This window comes from Panthera tigris, chromosome C1, assembly GCF_018350195.1.
Source record: "Panthera tigris isolate Pti1 chromosome C1, P.tigris_Pti1_mat1.1, whole genome shotgun sequence".
Taxonomy (NCBI): domain Eukaryota; kingdom Metazoa; phylum Chordata; class Mammalia; order Carnivora; family Felidae; genus Panthera; species Panthera tigris.
In genome coordinates, this window is record NC_056667.1 from 51,697,022 (window position 1) to 51,722,451 (window position 25,430).

At 35.8% G+C, this 25,430-nt stretch overlaps 2 protein-coding genes across 10 annotated transcripts in view; one reads left to right on the top strand and one right to left on the bottom strand.

The window, feature by feature from the left end:
* Positions 1-1,411, top strand: part of ALG6 (ALG6 alpha-1,3-glucosyltransferase) — a 65,645-nt gene extending 64,234 nt beyond the window's left edge. For all 9 annotated transcript variants that reach the window (XM_042997444.1, XM_042997445.1, XM_042997443.1 and 6 more), the window contains one exon: positions 211-1,411. In XM_042997444.1, coding sequence (XP_042853378.1) covers positions 211-408 — 198 coding nt within the window. In that variant the 3' untranslated portion in view covers positions 409-1,411. The remainder of the gene's footprint in view (positions 1-210) is intronic.
* Positions 1,412-4,362: 2,951 nt separating this feature from the next.
* The window catches only part of LOC102962459 (integrin subunit beta 3 binding protein), a 68,042-nt gene continuing 46,974 nt past the window's right edge, over positions 4,363-25,430 (bottom strand). Inside the window, exons 8-12 of the mRNA XM_042993850.1 lie at positions 17,586-17,664; positions 17,046-17,142; positions 16,538-16,597; positions 10,230-10,280; positions 4,363-4,490 (exon numbers count right to left, since the gene is read on the bottom strand). Coding sequence (XP_042849784.1) covers positions 10,231-10,280; positions 16,538-16,597; positions 17,046-17,142; positions 17,586-17,664 — 286 coding nt within the window. The 3' untranslated portion in view covers positions 4,363-4,490; position 10,230. The remainder of the gene's footprint in view (positions 4,491-10,229; positions 10,281-16,537; positions 16,598-17,045; positions 17,143-17,585; positions 17,665-25,430) is intronic.

The following is a 25,430-nucleotide window of genomic DNA, read 5'->3' on the forward strand; positions in this document are numbered from 1 at the left end:
AATTGGTCTGAAGTATGGCCTGGTCATAGAGATTTTTAACCCTCCACTGATGATTCTAACATGCAGCCTAGGAGGAAGAAATCCACCATTAGAAGAGATTGGAGTCCCACCCTTCACCTTCAGTTCTGCTCACTTACAGCTATAAGTAAATGTTACCAGTACATTTAATCTTTTATATTATTCAGTAATTTGTTTTTTCCCTCCTTGTAGTTTCTTATCTCAGTCATCACTATGGTACTTCTGACACTGATAACTGTCACACTGGATCCTCCTCAGAAATTACCGGACTTATTTTCTGTATTGGTTTGTTTTGTATCCTGCTTACATTTCCTGTTCTTCTTAGTCTACTTTAACATTATAATCATGTGGGATTCCAAAAGTGGAAGAAATCAGAAGAAAATCAACTAGGTACATCTGCAAACACGTGAAAATATTAACAGTGCTTAAACGGTTTTTGAACTTTTTGCTGTGTATAAATAAAATTATCATTTTGAGGATCATGGAATTACAGGAAAAAGATGGTGAAAAGTCATTGTTGTCTATACAAAATAAATCTATATGGGATCCAAGCCCAGTGGAGGCTTTTATTTTCTAACTATTGAGTGGCCAAGACATACTGTAGTTTTATAATATTCAGTTATCCAAGTGGGAAAATAAGAGAAAATGCCCTTAATCCCAGTATTTACTCAGGAAATATACAAGTTGTTGTCTTAAAGAAAATCTGCAAATCCAGTGAATTTACTGGGAGAATTTAACCCTTCTTTTTAAAGGAAATTACTAATTTTGGTATTTAAATTTCATTTTCCTTCCTTGGAATACAAGTAATGTGTATTCATTCTTTAGATATCTATCTCAGGGTTTAAATTTGTGACAATCTTTTAAATGACTGTAGGAAGGAAATTTAAACTGCTTGAAGTTTGAACATGCCTCATTACATGGTACAAATTTGAATTTCTTTTTAACAGGCAGAGAGGTTAAACCATGTTATTTTTTCCAAAATGCCGATTTACTTAAATGCAATTTAACAGTGAATTTTCTTGAATTTAAATCTAAGTGGTTTGAGTGATGTCTTTTTAATTACTCATGATCACTAGTTCTAAACTTCCAGGATCATTCTGTTTAAGTTAAATGGTCTTATGCAGGATTTCATCCTTCTGATCTTTTTATTGTTGTTGTGATGTGGTTCAGGATAACCACTTCCATAGCATTGATTCATATCATGTTTCATATTGACTTGGCTCTGTTAATAATGTATCATTCTATATTAGGAGAAGCTCATCTTTACTATCATCATATTCAATTGGTAAAAATGTATCATATCGATGTTATAGTTTCTTATGTAAAGATGTGTTGTCTAGATGTGTTGTCTTTACTCTCCGTGATAAGAATAAAACAATTATTTTCACATCAACATGTGTTTTTAATGAATATATTTCTTTCATAAGATAGCCATTAAAGTATATTGACTGGTGATACATTTTAAAACAATGAACACATATACACAAAGAAAATTTGGTTCTAGACATGGACAGCCACAGGCTGATGATACAAGAAGGTATGTACTTCTAAGTCTGATAAAGGAAGTATATAGATTTAGACAAAGCAAAAATCAGGAAGTATTTCTTTTTCGAAGCAAATGTGCATAAAGACTCAAAGGGCAGGTCAGCACAGAAAAGCAGCCTTGAATCACTGCCGAATCAGCAGGAACACTGCTATCCATGGTCACCATCTGTAATCACTGTGCCCAAATGTCAGCATCTTGGCTGGCTGGTGTAGTCCTATTTTTTTTATTTTTTATTTTTTGGAATAGCATACATAGGTTTAACACAGGATGTTGATTTAAATCAATTATGAGGAAGTTCTAACTTCTAAATAACTGGAACAGAGAAACATTATTTGAAAAAGTATTATGTAAATATTAATAAAATAGAATATGTACATATTCAAAGGATATTATGGGCAAATTCTTTAAATATACATTTTCTAGATGATTTAACCTAATCATATTGAGTTAACATTGTAGCTGTTATGGAGACTTGTAGCAATTATAAGTCAAGTATGTCTTAACTATCTGTTAGAAACCAATTTAAGAAGAGTCCACTCTGAACTTGGATTAGGTTCCAAAATACCAAAAATGGCACCTGGATGGCTCAGTTGGTTAAGCGTCTGACTTCTCATGGTTCGTGGGTTCAAGCCCTGTGTTGGGCTCTGTGCTGACAGCTCAGAGCCTGGAGCCTGCTTCAGATTCTGTGTCTTCCTCTCTCTGTGCCCCTCCCCTGCTTTGTTTTCTGTCTCAAAAATAAACATTAAAAATTTTAAAAAACAAATGTCCAAATACCAAAAATGTCCAGTGATGAATTAACACAGAAATAGACAATTCTGAAGTATTTCAGTGACAGGATTACTGGGATATCTAAATATAAAGATATTTAGGTAATGCAAAAATATTAAAGATTTCTCACTTCACTAATCTGTCAAAAAAATGAACCCTTCTAAGTTATTTTCAAGTTCATTTTAGAGGGAAGGGCCCTTTCTAAGAAATGCAGTTTTCTCTGTTGCCAATAAACTCAGGTTTGCTTCTTAAAATGAAGAGAACAGGGTGTATGTTCATGTATCAAATATGAAGCATACAGAAGCCATTTTCCTTTGAGGCCTTAAGGAGGGGAGAAAAATCCCAGATGTAGCATTCTGTCCAAATGATAAACCACAACTAAGTGAGTGAAACATTTACAAAAGTCAGGGCAGCCAAAGGAGCCTCTCTGTTCAATAGAAAGAGTAAAAGATGGATAGGATGTAACTAAATAATGGTTGGAGTAACACAGGGGTTTCAAGTCTCAATTGGTCTCTCTTCTGTTATGTTCATTGGAAGATCAGGGCCAAGTGTATCCCCCGCCTTCCTCCATGCCGCACCCCCTCCCCCCCATATAAACATTAGTTTTGTGTGTGGATCTTTCTGCTTTGTCCTTCATGTGGCCTCCAAGGGTGATAAAGCGAGAGTCATCTGATCTACAATGAAGAGGACTGGGAAATGATTCTTAGCAGACCCAGCTGTTCTGAAAGGCAAAAGCTTAGTATATCAAGAGGTCAAACATACAGTAACTGATTTAATAGCATTAACCACATACCTACATAACTTGCATTACATATGAAACCAAACTACTTCTTAACCCTTTAATTCCTGACTAATGTAAGTTTCTTTATATGCTTTGGCTTTACATCCTAAGCTTAGTTTTCAGTGCTAGAACACAAAAAGAATTATTCTTTTTGGTATATTTTCGGTAATATCCTATTACAAGGACTGTATCACAAACTGTTCTTAATATTTAGCAGATTATCTTAAAAGTCTTATTTAAATAGTACCAATAAAGTCATTAGTGAAGGCAATTAGGTTTAATAGTTAATTGGGTTACTATTTAGTATCTATGTCATTTAATAGTTCTTAAAACCCATTTTCATTTTAAGAAGTAAATCTGAAATTTCTCTAAATGGAAAATCAGTTATTTTCAGACAAGTTAAATTTTGTTTCAGATTTTCATACAGTATTTTTATTTCATGATAAAGTAGTATCTTCCACAAATTTTATCAAGACTTAGGGCAAGTACCAAGGGAATAGTATTTTTTCCCCTGCAGAAGTGGTCAAAGAAAAATACAGAAGTTTTAAAAAACCGTGTTGTCAAGTTATAACACATCCTGTGATACCCTCTTCCCCTTGTTTCGTGAGAGTACAGATGATTATAATACAAAATAACACCACAGAAAAATAGAAATTTAAAATGATGTTTCAAAATCACTTGGAAGGAATCAAAATGATTCCTGACCCCTAAGAAAGGTCCTTTCAATTCAGTACAGTGTGTAGTTCAGTTTAAGAACAACTTCATATTTTAAAATGTACTGAAAAATGCATTCCACTATTCTATATAAGGAGGTATAAAAATGTTTAAACATTGAAATAGTTTTTCTGCACAAACATAGGAATAACTAGAATATAATAAAGACTCGTCCCCGAGACAGTGGCTATACAATAAACTTCTTGAAAAATTCTATGAGTGTAAAAAATCTAATTAATACACATCTGGGGCTTTAAATGGGAAAGTGGTACCTAATTCCACTCACCATTAGATTTAATCTGAGCTTTAAAACATACAGTTTTACCAAAGGTGCCATTTTCATAAATGTTCTAAGTCTATCCACAAATGCTAAAAGTATACAGAAGTGTATGTGATACAGAATTGAAGTCAAGATCTTGTTCTACATGTTGGCTTACATTAAAGGGTCAAGAAATGTATTATTTACATTGAGATTATCTACTGCTGTGTGTAGAAAGTTTAAATTAGCTGCAAGAAATTTTATCTAGACACACACCTGCCTAGTGCTATGATCTGGTATTTACTGGGCAGATTAATTACAAACATTTCTTCTGTTCCTTTAAATATGATCAGGCAGATGCAGAAGAAGTTGGTGTCCATAGTAAGTGCATTTCTTCTAAATGTCTGCAGGATATAAAAGATGATTGTTAAATCAAGAATTAGTTTCCAAATTAACATGCATCTCACACTACTTAAGACACGATTTAAACACCCATTTACCATGTAATTTGGTACCTAGTTTAGATATTGGCAATCTCTCATTTGCTTATTTTTGAATCTTCTAAGCAACATTCACCTTCACAAATAATTGTCAGTATGATTACTCAGACATCACACTCTTCACTTTATGTGAAGATTTATCTGAGGTACTTCTGAGAGATTTCTGAAACTCCTACATGATCTACTTGCTGAAAACACCAAAATCTACATGCCTTTTGTCTGTAAGCCTTAAGGGCCTTTCAGCAGGTGTTTCCTCCAACAGCTGCCCCCCAAAAAAAGAGACTGTATTTACTGACATTCCTATTCAGCGAGTGTCCCTCTGGGGACTCCTAGTGGTGGCAGAAGTTCTTGTCATTTGGCTTAGGACCTTTGTGTGAGAGGACGTCTTTGACAAGAGCAGCTATTGGCAAGTGATGACACATTTCCCATAGGGCATGTGGACCTTTGATTCCTGAAATACCCCATTCATGCTTACACCGGCAGCCATGAAGAAGTAATGCATGGTAGTCCCCTATATTTTCCTATTCATGGGAGTCCACATATATTCTTGTCCTAGAAGAAGGTAGGTTGCCAACTTAACAACCAACTCTTGCCAACTTGCGTCTGGTCTGAATTCCTATAGAAGATTTTAAGCACTCTAGTATTGACTTAATATCCCTGTAGGTTATTGATACATAGTTATCAGAACTAATGACAATACCATTCAGGAAAGGAAGACTATCATTAAATAGTTACTATGGGGGAGGTGCTAGTTAAGCTTATTCTGTACAATCTCACAAGGTAAATCTTATCAGTCCCATTTTATAATTAAGATTTAGGGAAACCAAGTGCCTTACTTAAGGCCACAGAGCTAAGTAGGTAGCAGAGCTGGTGCGGGACGTGTAATCCAAATCCTGTCCTCTGTTATAATGCCAGACCATGCAGAGAAGTTTCATCGATTGATCATGACGGCTAGAAGGGAGCATAGCATGTGTATTATCTCTACACTGCCACACTGGCTCTGGAGATGAATATCTCAGAACACAAATGAAATACAAGTGAGACATAGTGATGCACTTCATGAGCAATATTTTGACAGAATTCATCCTTCGTATAACAACTATATTCTCTCTAAAATATATTTTGGATTGTTACTTCCCTAAACAATAATCTTCACTGGTCCACTTCTGCCTAATGAAGAAAGTCTGAACTTATTAAGCCTAGTGATCATAACTGTCAATGAAGTGGTTGAACCTACTGTTCAATCGTTCTGCTTTTCTGCCTTTTTGTTCATGTTGTTCTCTCTGCCTCGTATGTTTATACAGCCCATCAAAATTACCCGTTTTTCAAATTCAAGCTTCTTAGTAAAGTACAAAGTTTCCATTACTAGGGTCTGGAAGGTCCTCTGTCAGACATAATGTAGAGTGAAATAACTAGAATTGATTTTCAAAGAATGAACTCTTAAATAACGACCTAATCACTCCATCCTGAGGTGATGTATGTCTGTTGTGTATTCCTATACTATTGCTTATTCTTCATTTGGTTCTTAGTTTATACTCCTTGGTCTGAAGAGGAAGGAAATGTCAATTATTCTGCTCTCTATACTCCATGGGGGAGTGACAAACTTGACTGGCCAAAGTCCAGAACATTGGTCCACATTTTGCCAGTAATATTATATGTCACTTTTTTTACACAACACTCTTTCCCATTACTTAGTTTCCCTTTCACTGTCTACTCTCAAGTCCAATGCATCTTTGTGCTTCCTAATTTCATGTTGTAAAGAGACCAGCCCATTTTATCCATCTCATCTGCAATCAAGCATAGGCAGGTCTATTTCAAAGTTCCGGCTTTCTCCTCAGGTTCAAGGTTTAGATTCACAGGGTTCAAGATTTAGACTCAGTGTGGGAGACAGGAGGTTCCATTTCTGCCTTAGGCACAATCTATATTAGTTACCCCAAGTTTCTGCCAGAGGATCTGCCATGTTGGAGGTTATCAATTCCTCCAACTAATTAAGTTGATACTTTGATCCTCATTGGACTCCTAGTCCCTTTTTGTACTTGCTATTGGTCAGAATCCTGGAAAGAAGAGGGGAGAGAGGTTTGAATTTGTACTGCTTATTATAGTTTGCTTTATATTATTATCATTTTATGTGTATAATATTAATCTTGTATCTTTAGCTTGACTACTAGGTTTTAAAAGGTTGGCATTATGCAAGTGCTTTGTTTATACTAAGCCATATACTTTTGTTAACCAAATGATTTATCCAATTGTTTCTAGATGAAGTATCCCAATATCTCCTGCAGTATCACCTATTACTATTTAACCCACACCATGCTTCTACCATCCCTTTGCTGGTCTTTGTACATCTGTGACCCATAGGTTGCTGCCTCTCTTACTCACAGTATCTCTTATTCTAACATGATTTTATAAAGGCTTTGTTCGTTAAAGGCTCTGGGAGTGAATCTGTATGGGTTATTTCCCCCAGTAAATAATAGAGGTCAGGAGGAATAATCACTGAAGTGTGAAAGGGCAGGAGCTGATGTGCAGACAGGGAAGCTGGCCACAACGGTATCAGGAGTACTGTGACTGTCAGAGGTTTCTAGGGCACAGGCCAAAATGAGAGAACATGGAAGAGAGACCTGAGGAAGCCTAATGTAAGGCGAGTTATAAGAAGGTTTTGAAATACGGGTAAGTTTTTGACAATGACGGGAAAAACGTATGTCAAGCAAAGGAGACAGGAACAAAGATAAGGGAATGAGAAAGATTCTCTCTGAGGAATGTGCCTGAAGAATGGTGCATAATCTGGACTGAGGCACAAGGACAAGGAAAGCTGTGGTCACATGAGGGAGAGTTCTGAATGTCAGTATAAATTTGATTTTACTGTGAACGTGGTAGAGTGATACCTTCTTAAGCATAATTTGTCCAGTAGCAGAACAGGCTGTAGGGGAAAGGGAGCAAGGGGCAGAGAGGCAGGTTACCATAGGGAGGATAATATGGATGAGAGGTAATGAAGGAATAAACTAGTGCAGGGGTCATGGAAAGGAGAGGTAAACATTTTCGGAAGTGATCTAACCTGGCAGCAGTTGGGTATGGGGCCACAAAAAGGGACAGAAATTTGAGGTTTTGAGTCTTATCACTGGATGAGTGTAATCCCTAGAAAAAACAGAATGAGGAAGAATTTGGGGGGGGGGAATAATAAAAATCAGCGCACCTGGGGGACAATATATGGCAGCTGAGCTTGTGGGTTTACAGCTCAGGAGGTCACAAATTGATTTGGAAACCATATACAGTACTACACTAAGGTGAGAACTAAAGCCAAGGAATGGGTGAGATCACGAAGAAACTGCCCAAAACACAGTCAAAAGAACCCAGGGAAATGCCTCAAAGGTGAAGTCCAGTTTCATTTCTTTGTCTTTTCCCTCCACTGCTTCCCACTGAAAAGGAAGTTGAGTGGTAGGTCAACTTTCATTCTTTCAAGTCTTTTGAAAGTACTACTCAAGTTAAAGACTCAGAAGAACATGCCTAATGTGTGATGATCTTGGGGCACCTGGGTGGCTCAGCCAGTTAAGTGTCTGACTCTTGATTTTGGCTCAGGTTGTGATTTCATGGTTGGTGGGATTGAGCCCCATGTTGGGCTCTATACTGATAGCATGGAGCCTGCTTGGGATTCTCTCTCTCTCTCTCTCTCTCTCTCTCTCTCTCTCTCTCTCTCTCCCTCCCTCCCTCCCTCCCTCCCTCCCTCCCTCTCCCTTTCCCTCTTCGTCTCTCTCTCTCCCCTTCTCTCTCCTTCTCTCTCCCTCTCTCGCTGCCCTTCCCCTGCTCCCAGTCTCTCAAAACAAACATTAAAAAAAGAAAAACATGTGATGATCTTTACTAGAATCCAGCAACACAAAGCTATTCCCAGCACGCCTTAATTACCTGAAGTTCATGGATGAGACTGTCATGTACTAAATGCTTATGTTCTCTGCCAGATGTATGACTGTCTTCTAATAGTTTCTGTTGGATTTCCATGAACCAGAAATTGTATAAAATGTTTAGTCCTATGTGTGTATATGTATATATATTATATCCTTCCTGTTTAATGGGATCTAAAACCTTTGACCAATAGAGAAACCTGAAAATCACAGATCACTATTGTGAGTGAGCAAAGCACCGTCTCTAGCACCAGACTACTCAGGTTAGTATCCTGGCTTTGCCTCTTAGGTAATTCTGGGACAAGGTATTTACATTTTTTTAAATGTTGATTTATTTCTGAGAGAGAGAGATAGAGCGTGAGCGGGGGAGGGGCAGAGAGAGAGGGAGACACAATCTGAAGCAGGCTCCAGGCTCTGAGCTGTCAGCACAGAACCCTACATGGGGCTTGAACTCACAAACTGCGAGATCATGACCTGACCTGAAGTCGGACACTTAACCAAATGAGCCACCCAGGTGCCCCAGGACAACCTCTTTGTGCCTCTGTTTCCTCACCTATAAAATAAAGATATAACTATATATCATGTAAGTTGTTGAAAAGGTTAAATGGAATATATATAAAGTCTGGCACATTGACAGTACTCAATTAGTGTTAGCTATTATTATAAACTATTATTTGTAGTGTACAACAGAATAAACATTCTAATGAATGAAATTGACACAATTTTGTGTATAAGATGCTTTGCAAATATTTTTAAAACAGCTAGTTTGTTAGGAAGCTAATACTAATAATTTTAAATACCATTTCCAAAGAAATGGATTGTCAGTATACAATTCATTTTGCATTAACTTTTTTCCTAAGAGATAGCAGGCAACATCTGGTTAGCTTCTAAGAATCTTAATTAATATTGATGCCACTAAGTCTGAGATAGGCTAGCTCTTCATGCGAGCCTTCAGTTATAGGTACATTAGACACTAATATCACATTATGACTCATACAGCTTCTAGCTAATATGTTATAATAAGCTAGTTATAAATCTATCATTTTTACTTATATTGCTGAATCCATAGGGAACTGTTGTGAAGGAAAGATACAACTAATTAATATATAATTATTTACTTAATTTAGCACATTTCCAAATTCAAAGACTTGTTATATCTTGTTCAGTCACATGTGTCCTACAGAAACTATAACCCACCTGTCAGTATCTAATTAGTTATTTATACTAAAGGTGCTAAATTAAGAGCCCCCTTTACACTCACCTAAAAATATGTGCTAGCTGATCAGCCTAGCTGATGGTGTTCTTTTCAATCAGCCTCTAACTCATACATCTTGTCAGACTGTCCTCTTATTTATAAAATTAGATTATAATTTCAACAACAGCTCCAAAGTTCATGTTCCTATTTTCTTTATAGACAGTACCAAATTTGATAATGTAAATAAAATGTTTCCACATGAACAAATCAATGAAATTTAACAAGGCTAACCTTAATTAGAAAGGTGAAACCCTGGGGTGCCTGGGTGGCTCTGTTGGTTAGGCATCTGACTTCAGCTCAGGTCATGATCTCACAGTTTGTGAGTTTGAGTCCCCTGTCAGGCTCTCTGCCGTCAGTGCAGAGCCGGCTTCAGATCCTCTGTTTCCCACTTTCTGTGCCCCTCCCCTGCTCATGCTCGCGCGCTCTCTCTCTCTCTCTCTCAAAATTGAATAAACATTTAAAAAAAAAAAAAAGAAAAGAAAGGTGAGACCCTACCTCAGTTTAAAATGCCTTTAAGGAATTCATAGCTGTCAAGATGATATAATTCTGTAAGAAAGAAAAGTGTTTTTTTCAAAAAACAGCTTAAAGTAAGTTGTCACAGTATATGATGCAGAATAAATGCTGAATAGAATGAAATTAAAGAGCCTAAACATGAAGTTTTATTTTACATTATAAATAGCTTTGGCGCTATAAATTCTCATTTCAACATCTTACTGATTTGCCTAATTCTGAAACATATATTTAAGAATTTAGGATAGAAAGTGCTGAGTGGGAGAGAGCCAAAGCATAAGAGACTCTTAAAAACTGAGAACAAACTGAGGGCTGATGGGGGGTGGGAGGGAGGGGAGGGTGGGTGATGGGTATTGAGGAGGGCACCTTTTGGGATGAGCACCGGGTGTTGTATGGAAACCAATTGGACAATAAATTTCATATATTGAAAAAAAAAAAGAAAGTGCCAAAAAACTTATTATTATTATAATACATGCTTATCCTTTATTATAATTACTTATCTTCTGTGACAGATTCTATAATCCTGAGGGCAGGACCAGGTCTGTCTGGTTCCTTAGTATATCACCAATGCTAGAACAGTGCCTGGCTCACAAGAGGCATTCAAAAAGTATGAAATGGATGAGGCACGTAAGGAGATAGCAATTTCTAAGTATTTGAAAATATTTACATTCCTTTAAGAAATTCTTAGAATGGCATTTGTTTTTATTCATTCATTGAACATGCACTGTGGATCTTCTATCCAGGTTCTATACGAGGCTCTGAGGCTACAATATAGAGATATGACTTTTGTTTGTTTGCCAAGGAGGAGCCCGGAAGGAGCCCTGTAACCAGACAATTACAATATACTGCGACACTACAACGCTATACATTTATAAACATTCAGACAAGTGTTGTAGAAGCCTAGAAGAGGAAGCAATTTCGTTTTACCTAGGTTGAGCTGGGGAGAGTCACAGAGGATGTGACATCTGAGGCTGACCTTAAAGAATGAGCAGGAGTTCGCTAGACAGAGAAGGAAGAAAGAGCAATCTAGGTAGAGAAAGGAGCAGGAAAGGCCTGGAGTTCTGAGAGATTCCAGAGGGCTGAAGCATAAGGTGTGAACAGTATGAATTAAAATGACTTCTTTCCTCCTATATGAGGTCTGAGCTAGAGGAAAAATCACCTAATACTTACTTTTCACAGAAATCTTGCTTTAACTACTTAATTAGTTATATAACACTATAAATATCTACTTTATTATTCTCCATATGTGTTTAAAATACATAAACCACTTAGAGAATTTATCTAACTCTTTTTTGAGGAGCTTTCCTGACTACTCTAAGAGTTAAAATGGGGGAAAAAATGTTCACCTGTCAGGTGACATAAAACCAATTTCTACTAAATGTGCCAGAATAATTTTTCTCCACCTCAAAAACGGTTAGTCTTCAGTCTGTTCATTACTGTCTTTTTATAGTATTTTTATTTAATAAAACCTATTAAGACTACCATACAAATCTCTTTACTTATGCTTTTATCTTTTAACTGATCAATTTTTATATTGCTGACATCCCTTCTTCACCATTTGCTCATTTAAAAATTCATAGTATGTGAGATATGTCTCTGGAGAAAATGTCTATAAAATTTGTTACAGCTGGCAAATGTGTATGAGTCAGTGATAGCACATGACTAAATGCTTCACAGAAAATAAAATTTGTTTCTGTAGTAAGCAGAACTGTTTAAATGTTATTTATTTTTATGTTTCAAAGAAAATATATTGTGAAGTGCTGCATTGATTTAATACGCAACAATGTCTGTGTACATGCTGTAGAAGGAAAATTTATGAAACCTTTGCACAACTCCTTTAATTGAATTTTCCAAATCTCTCACCACACACAAATAATCAATATCTTCTGCAGAGAAAACCAGTCAGAATTATTACTGTCTTTCGTTTCAATTTTGTTGTCATCAGCACATACGGAGCACCTGGATATTCGTAACGTCTGATACCAAGTTATTTACACCTCTTAAGCACATAATTGCTATTAAGTGAGTTCAAATCTATGGTTTAATTTTTTTTTACGGATTATTTAAAATATAAAAGTGATCATACTTCTAGAGAAGTATACAAAAATTTAAATCATGGAAAAAATTATTTAAAAGGCTTTGAAAAGTAATAAATCAGTTTGTTTTTCCTTAAATCCTAGACAAATCTCAAGTAAGCAGTCAAAATGTATCCCCAAAACAGTGATGAACAGTGTAAAATAAGAGCATTAACATTATTAATAGGAAAACTATGAACCACGTACAACATACATGAAAATTGAATCCTGATACAGAGCTGAGGACCACAGTTGTACATTAATGTATATCTGTGTCACCAAAACTAATACCTCCATTTTTTATCTCCAGATAAACCAAGAACGTTAAGACATAGGAAGGAATTTTTGTTGTTTCTTCTAAAGCTCATCATGTCTAAACTTCAGACTCCAGTGCTTTTAAAACTGAAGTATTTGTCTGAAAAAAGATATTGTTTAATGTTAAGGTATGAAAAACTAAAAGGGTAGTAGTCTTCTAGGGAGTGAAATCACTTGGCCGACATGATAAATGCTTTTTCAAGACTGAGTGGAGGAAAGAACAACATAATTTTAAGTTAAAAAATACTTCAGTGGATGGTTGGAATGAAAAGGCAGTATCAAACTACTTTATAGTCTTAGAACAGAAAGAGTTTAAAATTTGTCCTCTAGTCCAAGAATCTGAAAACTTTAAAATCCTATAACCCAGATGAATTTTACAATGTAAGACAGTAAGTTAGCTAAAGAAAACAGAAACATAGTTTGTGCTTTTCTTTTGAAGGCCACAGCTAGAAATTCTGAAATATTTTGTATTACAAACAGCTGAGACAATCAACTTTTTTGAACAATGTAAAGTTCAGATGGTTACATTTCATTTCAAATATGCATACTGCAACCTACACAATTATTCTCAAAACAGATAAAATATGTTTTGGACTAAAGCTAAGTGTCTAGATTTCATATCTTGGCAATGGCTCTACAATTTGCTTACATTCTTTTCAAAAACATTTTGTTTACTGGAAGTACTGGTCATAGACAAACAATGATGGTATTTTCTAATATCTGCAGAAAAAATGAAAATACTAAGTACTATATAATGCCATCTATTGACTTGGGAATATCTGTATTAAGTTGTTTTAAGTAGAGGTTGATTATATAAAGTAAATAAATTTCATGCCTTACCATGTGATGATAATGTGACATTCCATCTGTATCAACTCACTGAATGGTCATGTTTTAAATCTTCAGCATAACAAATTAAGAATAATTATGAAAATTCACATCCAAATCTAACAGAAAAAGGACCTTTCATCTCATTATTTTTCTAAGAGTCATAAAGCCAATATTATTTAGGAAAGTGAGGTTAGGCTTACTTCCTAAGTAACTGAAAAAAGAAAGAAAGCTTTCCTTTGTTTAAGAAAATGGTACTTAGCAAGAGAGATCCTCTTTTATTCATATACTCTATCAAAGCATTCCCTGATTTGCAACGTCCAGTTCTTTTCAAAACTATGAAAATCTCAGTGTACCTTTTAATGTTATTGTGCATGTTTTAATTTTCCCTGAATGTTACATAAAGCCTTAAGAATGTGTGTCAGATGTCTATTTATTTAAATCACTAAGCATGTTATTTTTACAATTATACTGCTCTGCCTGTCATAAAGACTGCAACGGATGCCAAACAAGCTATTTTTCCTGACATGGAAAAATAAATAGAACTAAAGGACCAAGCTGAAGGGGCAACAATAGCATAAATGCTGGAATTTTCCTCATATTGTCTATTTTAACTATCCTAGGAAAATTTTATGAGAATCTGAAGGACATTCTTTTGATAGTAAAACAAGTAATTTTTTTCTTAAAAAAATTTTTTTTTCAATGTTTATTTATTTTTGAGAAACAGAGAGAGACAGAGAGTAACTGGGGGAGGGGCAGAGAGAGAGGAAGACAGAATCCGAAGCAGGTTCCAGGCTCTGAGCTGTCAGTACAGAGCCTGATGCAGGGCTCGAACCCATGAAATGTGAGATCATGACCTGAGCCAAAGTCAGACGCTTAACCAACTGAGCCACCCAGACGCCCCTGTTCTTATTTTCATTCAGTACCTAATAAAACAAATCCCATACATATTATGGGAGTTGTTTTTATATTATATAATTTCTAATATTATGAATATTCCCAAAACATTTTAAAATTTAAACAATTCTAGATAATAGCATAGTAAAAGAAAGGAGTACATTAGAAATTTCTATAAAAAGCTGAAGGCTTGATCCCTAAATAAGGAATGTATATACAAAGCAAATTAGTTTCACATGCCAAAGCACTAGCAAAGTCCTCGTAAAATGAATGTGTAAATAAAAGGGGTTAAAAATTAACTCAGCAAAAAAGTTATACACAAATATACATATATACATATATATATATATATATATATATATATATATATATATGCATGTGTTGGTGTGTATCATCTTTAATCAAAAACAAAATAAAACCACCAAAATAAAAAAAATATATATTACGAACCAGAGAGAGAAAGAAAAACACTCAGTAAAAATACTCAAACTCATATTATAAAAAAAGTAACCTTCAAAAGATTTTTCAGACAACAATACTTTTAAAAAATTAGTTAAAAGGCTAACGAAGATTTGAATAAACTCAGGAAATATAAGAGCTAAAGCAGCTCTTGCCAAGAAACAGAAACAGAAGATGACATATATTGTGATATATATAGATATAAAATATATATCTATATACATAGCTACTACATATTTTATGTATCTAAATTCAGTTTTCATTTACACCACAACAAATATTCAATTCTTATTAGAAATTTTAAAACATGATTTAGTCACAGGATCTCCTTTATACATGAACAAACACTTGGCCCTTAGGGAAGGCCTGGTAAAGGGCAAGTCAGTTTTAATGCCTAAAATACTAGAAAATAGTTTTAAGGCTGGTCATGTATATACACAAAGAATTGGTATATACTAGATAACTGAAAGGAGACAACTTTTTACCACATGTCTTAATAAATGTTCAGGGAGGGAAAAAATACTTTTGGAAATTTTTTTTCCCATTATTAAAATGATTCACTTATTTATTCTACAACTTTCCCTTCCTCATTTCTCAAAACTTGGTGAAAGCCAACTATGTAAAGCCTAATTGTAGTCAATTCTAGAAAATTACAGATTAAAAAAAAATATTCATACCACTGGCACAGAATATAAAGAAGAGAGATTTCCTCTAGATGGGAAATAATAATCATTACAATTTCCCATTATGATCCTCTAAAATTTCTCATGTTAAAGGAGACTAAAACCACTGAAACCCAGTTACACATTATAATCAAGTTTCACAGTATAGGAGGGAAGAGACCTCAAGTCTTTTCTAAGAGCTGCTTTCATGTTCTTAAATTCTTGCGATCACGGCGGAAGTTAGCTGCTCAACTGAAAGGCTCAGGAAGCCTGCTCAGCTCTCTTCCCACATGAGTTCTGGAGGAGTACTGCCAGGGCGCTTGCCCTGTATTAATTACCCAGGTGGCCTCGGAAGTAAGCAGCAGGGAATCCCAACACTTCCCGCGGCAGTCTCACCACAGACTTGTTAAAGATCCTAAATAATCCTAAATATAGTCTCATATACTAGATTGGCTGAAGTGGTTTCAGTTATGCCTCATATGTTTGCAGGGATTGCAAAATGGCATTGATGTCAGTAATATTAAAATGATCCTTCTTAAGTTGGTCTAAAGGTTTTAATATTTTATAGTCCACGATCATTTTGCTTACTGAGGTATGGATATGCATGTGTTATGGGAAAACCTGCTAATTTCGTTTCCCATACTGTGAAATGCTCAGAGGCATATGGGTTCACAGTAGATCAAACATCATTAATGCTCTGAAAATTTTCAGAACACTGGTTACCGAGTAACTTTTTATGCAATGTATAATCCTAATTCAACACCAAAAATTGTTATATATTAATGCATTGTTGCCCCTATTTGTCTGTATTCTCAAGACCTTTTAATAAAAAGACCAAATTTAAATCTTAAACTGAAAATTGTATTTCAAAAGATATTTTAAAAGTTTAATCATCAGGGAAGTTATCATAGTCTGCCAAATCCAGTATAAGGTTTTTCAAACGGGATTCATGATTTTTTAGAAGATCACACTAAAAAAGGGCTCATGATGATTGGTTTTAAATGGTGAAATGAGATGAAAGGATCTTTTTTTTATAAATTAAAACACAACTCTTTACCTTTGTTGGGAGGTCCTGAACTCTTCTTTTCAAAGAGTTTTTGTTTTGTTACTTTTGTCACTAAAAAAAAAAAAAAAAAAATCCCATGTTAAGAACTAACGTGGAATGCAAATAATTTCTCATCTTAGGATAACTTAATGAAAAAAATAATTGTAAGTAATACACATAGATTTCAAGTACAAAATGCAATACCTTGTTATATCTTCCTTAAATAATGAGCACCAAATTTTTAAAAATCCTGATATTCATTTGCAAAGGCATATTCTTTCCCTTCATATTCAGCAAGAATCCCTGAAATAACATATCGTGGTAAAAGATATATGGCTTCTGATTTTCTAAATAATATTTTCAATACATGTCCAGTAGTGCCATAGATAAAAAAGTCTATCAGATTTAAATATGGGAAAAACTATTAGGCTTATCTCTAAAATTGAGAATATTAGAATACATATATAAGTTTGCAAATAAGGAATGGAGATGCCATTGAAAACTCATGAATTTTTCTTACTTAGTTCTTTCGTTTTCTGCATTTCTTTTTGTAAGAAGAAACATGACATACGGGAGATACCAATGAGCTTTCCAAGCTCTCTACTGCCCTCCAAAGCCTAAAAGAAAGACATCTTAAATGAGTTAAGTTCTCTAGAAATACAACATTGCTGACAAGTCTAGTAAAAATACAGTTTACTGTTTCTTTCATCTGAAAAACTTGAATTCTGTGGTAGGAAGTTTAACTTTTTTTCTGGTAGGTCAACTACTGCAAGCTTTAAAATGCCTGAATAAAAATAATTTATTAAAAACACTAAACAAGATCCACAAATTTACTTTTAAATGTGAAAAAGCCAGATCTTACTAAAATATTATGGTTAATTAATGTTCATATAAGAAAAGAAATTCCTACATAAAAAGTAACTAGACATATTCCCTGTAAGTTCTTTCCTGGATTGGATTCTCCAATTTAGGGCTTCTTTCCTATCTTCTTTTTTCAAATGGGGTAGGAGATATATGAAAAATTATACATCTCAAAGGAAAAAAAAAAACAAAAACAAACCTGTATACTACTTAAATTTTGCATTATTTCCAGGATTTCTTCTGATGATTTTTCAACTTGTGACAGCAACACCATGAATCTATAAATGAAAAAATACACATATTTAGCAAGATCAGCATTTAAACAGCACGTCATTTTCACAGCTTTAATTCTTTTTAAAAGATCTTAGGTTCATTTTTCTAATTCTTTTCTTTAAAAAGCGGTAGAAGATGTAAGTGTTCCTCCATCATTCTTTCATCCCTTTACAAACACAGTGTATGTAACCAATCACCCTATCTTTGGGATTTTCGCTGAGCAGTGGGAGAGGATGTGAAGTTGTGGTTAGTTGGCTTGCTCCCTTCTCAAAGTGAACACTAATACACCATCGAAATCTGTGAGTCAGTGTTACCCAGTAATTTTTGTAATAGAAAAAGAAGTTTTATGGGTTTCATATATTTCAGTGTGAAAAAGATTACAAAGTCACTCTATTAAATTTGGAAACAAAGAAAACTTCACTTGTAATCCTATCTACTGAACCTATCTCTAGTTAGCATGTTACCATACTGGAAAAATTCTCTTAGGTTTTTGTTTTTTTTTAAATTTCTATAACTTTATATCATACTTTCTGCCCTTAATATAATATGACATATTTGTTTTTGGCCACATCACCCATATGTTTATAATTTAAAGGCTGCACAATATTGTACCTAGTAAACATACCAAAGATGATTTAACCATTCCCTTGTTCTTGCAGTTTTAGTGTCTTTTCCAATTTTATATAGTCTCATAGCTGCATATGATAATCCATATCAGTGCAGTCTAATAGAAATAAAATGTAAGCCACATATGTAATTTAAAGTTTTCTAGTAGCCACAATAAAAGAAGTAAAAAGAAATAAGTGAACTTAATTTTAATAATATATTTTATTTAACCAATATATCCAAAGTATTATCATTTCAACATGTAATCAATAAAAATTATTCATGAGATATTTTATGCTTTTTTTTTTCCCAATATATGAAGTTTATTGTCAAATTGGTTTCCATACAACACCCAGTGCTCATCCCAAAAGGTGCCCTCCTCAATACCCATCACCCACCCTCCCCTCCCTCCCATCCCCCATCAGCCCTCAGTTTGTTCTCAGGTTTTAAGAGTCTCTTATGCTTTGGCTCTCTTCCACTCTAACCTCTTTTATTTTTTCCTTCCCCTGTCCCATGGGTTTTGTTAAGTTTCTCAGGATCCACATAAGAGTGAAAACATATGGTATCTGTCTTTCTCTGTATGGCTTATTTCACTTAGCATCACACTCTCCAGTTCCATCCACGTTGCTACAAAGGGCCGTATTTCATTCTTTCTCATTGTTATGTAGTATTCCATTGTGTATATAAACCACAATTTCTTTATCCATTCATCAGTTGATGGACATTTAGGCTCTTTCCATCATTTGGCTATTGTTGAGAGTGCTGCTATAAACATTGGGGTACAAATGCCCCTATGCATCAGCACTCCCGTATCCCTTGGGTAAATTCCTAGCAGTGCTATTGCTGGGTCATAGGGTAGGTCTATTTTTAATTTTTTGAGGAACCTCCACACTGTTTTCCAGAGTGGCTGCACCAATTTGCATTCCCACCAACAGTGCAAGAGGGTTCCCGTTTCTCCACATCCTCTCCATTATGCTTTTTTTCAAAATCCGGTATGTACTTTATATTCATAGCACATCTCATTTCAGACTAGTCACATTTTAAATGCTCATTAGCCATGTGTGGCTGGCTAGTGACTACTGTTTCAGAGACCACAAATCTATACTATTGATTTTATGAGAGAAACTAGAAATTCTATTTAAATGCTTTTCAAAATCACATCAGTGTTATCTATTAACATTTCTGTGCTATTACAAATAAGACAAATGTTAAATTTTCATACATGATGAAAAGGTACAGTATGTTTCAACCAAGTAAAATAGATTAATTAAGTATGCAAACAAGGAATGGAGAGACATTTATGCAAAAGCTAAAACTTAGGTAAGGAAAATGAAAGAGCATGTGTACGTCAGTAGGGGAGGGGCAGAGAGAGAGGGAGAGAGAATCCAGGCAGAGCCCGACTTGGGGCTCAAACCCATGAACTGTGTGAGATCATGACCTGAGCTGAGATTAAGAGTCAGATGCTCAACTTTAACTGAGCCACCAAGGTGCCCCTATTATTATGTACTTTCAATTAAAAGTCACTTGTCTAAGGCCTTGCTTGCTTACCACCTGAACTTCAGTTGGAGAGAGAGTGTCATAAAGGAATTCCAGCCCCTTCCACTGAGCTCTGAGAGTCTGAAGGAGCAAGAGGTTTTAAATGACTCCCATTCAGGGCTGGGAACCTCCAGACTCCCCTACATTATACCAATGATCACCAACTACCTCAGGGGGCTATAGCTGAGGCAAATGCGTTACTTCGCTATGAGAAGCAATCCTAAGGGTTCTTTACCTTGCATTCTTTTCCTGGGAGGACTGAAGTGACGGAGCCTCTCTACACTGTCTTACCATACTTTAAGGAACCGATGATATTCCCTGTTGACCCTCATGGAATTGTGTGGGGGTGGGTCCTGCAGCGTTGCCATCTTGAATGACTCCAAGAAGCTTTGTTCAGATAGAGTAAGATGTGAATGGTGCCCCCAGGAGTTGTGCAATGTAGCATCCCAAAAAGACCTGTTAGCAATTCTCTCTCAAGTTAAGATATTATTGAGGGGCTCAGCTAAGCAAACTGTTATTGACAGCCTTGGAGAGCTGTAGGAACTGAGTATCAAATATCTGGGGAAACTTTTTTAAGATATCCTTCACATGCGTAAGCTGCTTTTGGAGGGAAACTTGTCTTCACTGCAAGACCAAGTAAACTGGTGGACACTATTATTTTATTTTTTTATTCCCATTATTTTATTTTTTTTAATTTAAATTTAATTTAATTTTTAGGTAATGTGGCTAAACTCATATGTGGCTCAAACTCATGACCCTGAGATCGAGAATCACATGCTTCACTGACTGAGCCAGTTAGGTGACTCCCCTCTTTATTTTAATCTCTTTTCCTCTCCTCCTCCTCCTTTTACTTCTTCGTAAATGAAATCAGCTCCTCCCATCTTGATGGCAACCAGTTTCTTCGAATGGGTACGCACGCGCACGCACACACACACACACACACACACACACACACACACACACACTTCAAATCATCATGTTATACACTTTAAATACATACAATTTTATTTGTTAATTATACTTCAATAAGGCTGGGGATAATTACAAATAGAAAAAAGAAGGTTAATTACTCAGCCCGTTAACCTTCTGCCACACACATGTCCTTCTAATGTGCAATCCTGGATTTCCTACCTATTTGTTTACTTTCTGGACTAAGCTATGAACGCTACGAAAATTTTACAGCAGTATTGATGGTCAATATTATAAGTACATATATGATTTGCTGGGTCCCTGATGCTGCTTAACTCTCCTTTTACTTAATTTAACAAATACTCTTTTTTTTCACAAATCAAAAAAATGCTCAAAATAATGGTCTGATACAGTCTCTACTCTTCAATACCGAAATTAAACTCTTATATTCAGATTTCTGCCTTACTACTCTACCGACACTCTCAAAGGCTACAAATGAACTTTTAATTAATTCCATTACTAAAAACTTATATCAAAGTCACTACCTGTAAGAGACGGTTTTTGTATAAAACCTCAAGAAACCTGCAAGTTATGTGAACGTTAAAGGGACAAAATCCCAAGCACCTGGGTGGCTTAATCGGTTAAACATCTGACTTTGGCTCAGGTTGTGATCTCATGGCTTGTGAGTTCGAGCCCTACGTCAGGCTCTGTGCTGACAGCTCAGAGCCTGGAGCCTGCTTTGGATTCTGTGTCTCCCTCTCTCTCTGCCCTTCCTCTGGTTGCACTCTGCCTCTCTCTAAAAGGAAAGGAAAAAAAAAAAGGGACAAAATCCTCAGGTTTTTCTTTACCCTCCTAATACTTTCTATGTCTTATACAGAAAAAGGTAAATAGGTCACGGAACCTCTATTTATCTAATTAATTCTATTTATCTAAACTGATTATTTTGGATGACAGCTGGACTGTAATAATGAAATATATTGCTAAATTTTTTTGAGCTCTTTCTAAAGTCAAAACACTATACTTGTTACTTTATAAGCTATAAGCTATATTCTAACCTTTAAAATAACTCTCTGTGGTAAATATTATCTCCATTTTACAGATATGGAAACCAAAACACAAATTATTTAATTATTCAGGGTTAAACAACAAGGAACATAGTCAATGTGCATTCTTTGGGATTTTCTTTTTTTTTTTACATATAGTTTTTAAATCTAAATTTTAGTTAACATGCAGTGTAGTACTGGTTTCAGGAGAATTCAGTGATTCATCACTTGTATACAACACACAGTGCTCATCACAAGTGCCCTCTTTAGTACCCATCACCCAGTTAGCCCATCCCCCATCTACCTTTCCTCCAGCAACCCTCAGTTTGTTCTATGTATTTAGGAGTCTCTTACGGTTTGCCTCCCTGTTCTTGTCTTATTTTTCCTTCCCTTCCGCTACGTTCATCTGTTTTCTTTCTTAAATTTCACATGAGTGAAATTACACCGTATGTCTTTTTTGATTGACCTATTTTGCTTAGCATAATATATTCTAGCTCCATCCACATCATTGCAAATGGCAAGATTACAGTGTTTTTGATGGCCAAGTGATATTCCATTACACACTCGCACGCGTGTGCACACACACACACACATCTTCTTTATCTATTCTTCAGTCAATGGATATTTGGGCTCTCCCCATAGTTTGGCTATTGTTGATAATGCTGCTGTAAACACTGGGGTGCGTGTTCCTCTTTAAATCTGTATTTTTGTATCCTTTGGGTGAATACCTAATAGTGCAATTGCTGGATTGTAGGGTAGTTCTAGCTTTAGTTTCTTGAGGCACCTCCATATTGCTCTCAAGAGTGGCTGCACCAGTTTGCATTCCCACCAACAGCACAAGAGGGTTCCCCTTTTCTCTCCATCCTCACCAACACTTACTTTTTCCTATGTTGTTAATTTTAGCCATTCTGACAGGTGTGAGGTGGTAATCTCATTATGGTTCTGATTTGTATTTTCCTGATGATAAGTGATGTTGGGCATCTTTTCATGTGTCTGCTAGCCATCTGGATGTCTTCTTTGGAAAAGTGTCTATTCATGTCTTCTGCCCATTTTTTTTTTAAGTTTATTTATTTTGAGAGAGAGCATGTGCATGAGTGGGGGAGAGGCAGAGAGAGGGAGAGGGAAAGAATCCCAAGCAGGCTTTGATGCAGGGCTTGAACCCACAAACTGTGTGATCACGACCTGAACCGAAATCAAGAGTTAGATGCTTAAGCGCCCCTTCTGCCCATTTCTCAACTGGGTTATTTGTTTTTTGGGTGTTAAGTTTGATAAGTTCTTTATAGATTTTTGATACTAACCCCCTATCTGTTATGTCATTCCCAAATATCTTCTCCTATTCCATAGGCTGCCTTTTAGTTTTGTTGATTGTTTCCTTGCTGTGCAGAGGCTTTTTATCTTGATGAAGTCCCAACAGTTTGCTTTTATTTCCCTTGCCTTTGGGGATGTGTCTGGTAAGAAGTTGCTGTGGCCAACGTCAAAGAGGTTGCTGCCTGTGTCCTCCTCTAGGATTTTGATGGTTTCCTGTCTCACATTTAGGTCTTTCATCCATTTTGAATTTATTTGCATGTATGGTGTAAGAAAGTGGTCTAGTTTCATTCTTCTGCATGTCGCCGTCCAGTTTTCTCAACACCATTTGTTGAAGAGACTGTCTTTTTCCATTGGATATTCTTCCCTGCTTTGTCCAAGATTAGTTGACCATATAGCTGTGGGTCCATTTCTGGATTTTCTATTTTGTTCCATTTATCTACATGTCTATTTTTGTGCCAGGACTGTACTATCTCGATGACTACAGCTTTGTAATATAGCTTGAAATCTGGAATCGATGCCTCCAGTTTTGTTTTTTCAGGATTGCTTTGGCTATTCAGGGTCTTTTGTGGTTCCATACATTTTGTGGTTGCATAAATTTTAGGACTGTTTGTTCTAGCTCTCTGAAAAATGCTGGTGGTATTTTTTTTTAAGTTTATTTATTTATTTTGAAAGAGAGAGAGACAGACAGAGAGGGAGGGAGGGGAAGGGGCAGAGAGAGAGAGAGAGAGAGAGAGAGAGAGAGAGAGAGAATTCCAAGCAGCTCTGCACGGAGCCTGATGTGGGTCTTGAACCCATGAACCATGAGATCACGACCTGAACCAAAATCAAGAGTCAGACTCTTAACTGACTGAGCCATCCAGGAGCCCCACTGTTGGTATTTTGGTAGGGATTGCATTAAATGTATAATGTGTAGATTGCTTTGGGTAGTACAGACATCTTAACAATGTCTGTTCTTCCTATCAATGAGCACAGAATGTTTTTCCATTTCTTTGTGTCCTCTTCAATTTCTTTCATAAGTGTTGTATAGTTTTCAGAGTATAGATCTTTTACCACTTTACTTAGGTTTATTCCTAGGTACTTTATTGTTGTCTGTAAATAGAGATAGTTTTATTTCTTCCTTTCCAAATGGATGCCTTTGTTTTCTTCCTTTCTTTCTTCATTCCCTCCCTCCTTTTCTTCCTTCTCTCTAATTGCTCTGATTAGAATTGCCAGTAAAATGTTGAACACCAGTGGTGAAAATGGGCATGGCTATCTTGTTACTGATCTTTGGGGAAAATTTTTCATTCTTCCATGTCAAAAATTTTGAACAGCTGAAAAATAAGTCTCTTAATAAATATACAGAATATAGGCATAACTTTATTTTCATTTTCAAGTTTTTGATAAGCATTTTCTTTTTTTTTTTTAAGTTTATTTTATTGAGAGAGAGGGAAAGAGAATCCCTTAGAGCAGGCTCCAAACTGTCAGCCCAGAGCCCGACACAGGGCTTGAACCCACAAACCATGAAATCATGACCTGAGCCTAAATCAAGAGTCAGATGCTTAACCAACTGAACCATCCAGGCATCCCTCCTTGACAAGCATTTTCAACTAACTCACCCCTAGAGATCCTGATTTAAGGAGAAAGTGATTCATAACTCAGATTCCTGTTGCATGACTGAATACTTAAAACACAGTAAACAGAAACTCAGACATAGAATTCTGAACAGTGGCTACCTATCACAGTTAATTGTATACATAACATACAAATAGAAAACCCAGTTCTGGCATAATTCATTACAATGATAAAGGTTTTATTTGAATTAGTATGGAATTTTTAAAAATGTTTATTTATTTTGAAAAAGAGAGAGAGAGAGAGACAGCATAAGCAGGGAGGGGCAGAGAGAGAGAGAGAGAGAGAGAGAGAGAGAGAGAGAGAGAGAGAAAGGACAGAGAGAGTCCCAAGCAGGCTCCACGCTCAGTGCAGAGCACAATGTGGAGCTCGAGCCCACAAACCATGAGATCATGACCTGAGCCGAAATCAAGTATTGGACGCTTAACTGACTGAGCCACCTAGGTGCCCTGAATTTTTTTTTTTAAATCTAAAAAATTACCTTTATGTCTACAAGAGAATAAACCAGTGGTTAAAAATAAGCTTTATACAATAGGAGGGATTTTTGTGGTGATGGGAATGTCCCGTATCTTGACTGTGGTGGCAGATACTTGAAACTAGATGTGATAAAGTTACATAGAACTAAACACACACACACACACACACACACACACACACACACACACACACAGAGTACATGTGAAACTTGAGAAATCTGAATAAAAATCAGTGGATTGTGGCAATGTCAATTTCCTGGTTGTAATACTGTCCTACAGTTTTGC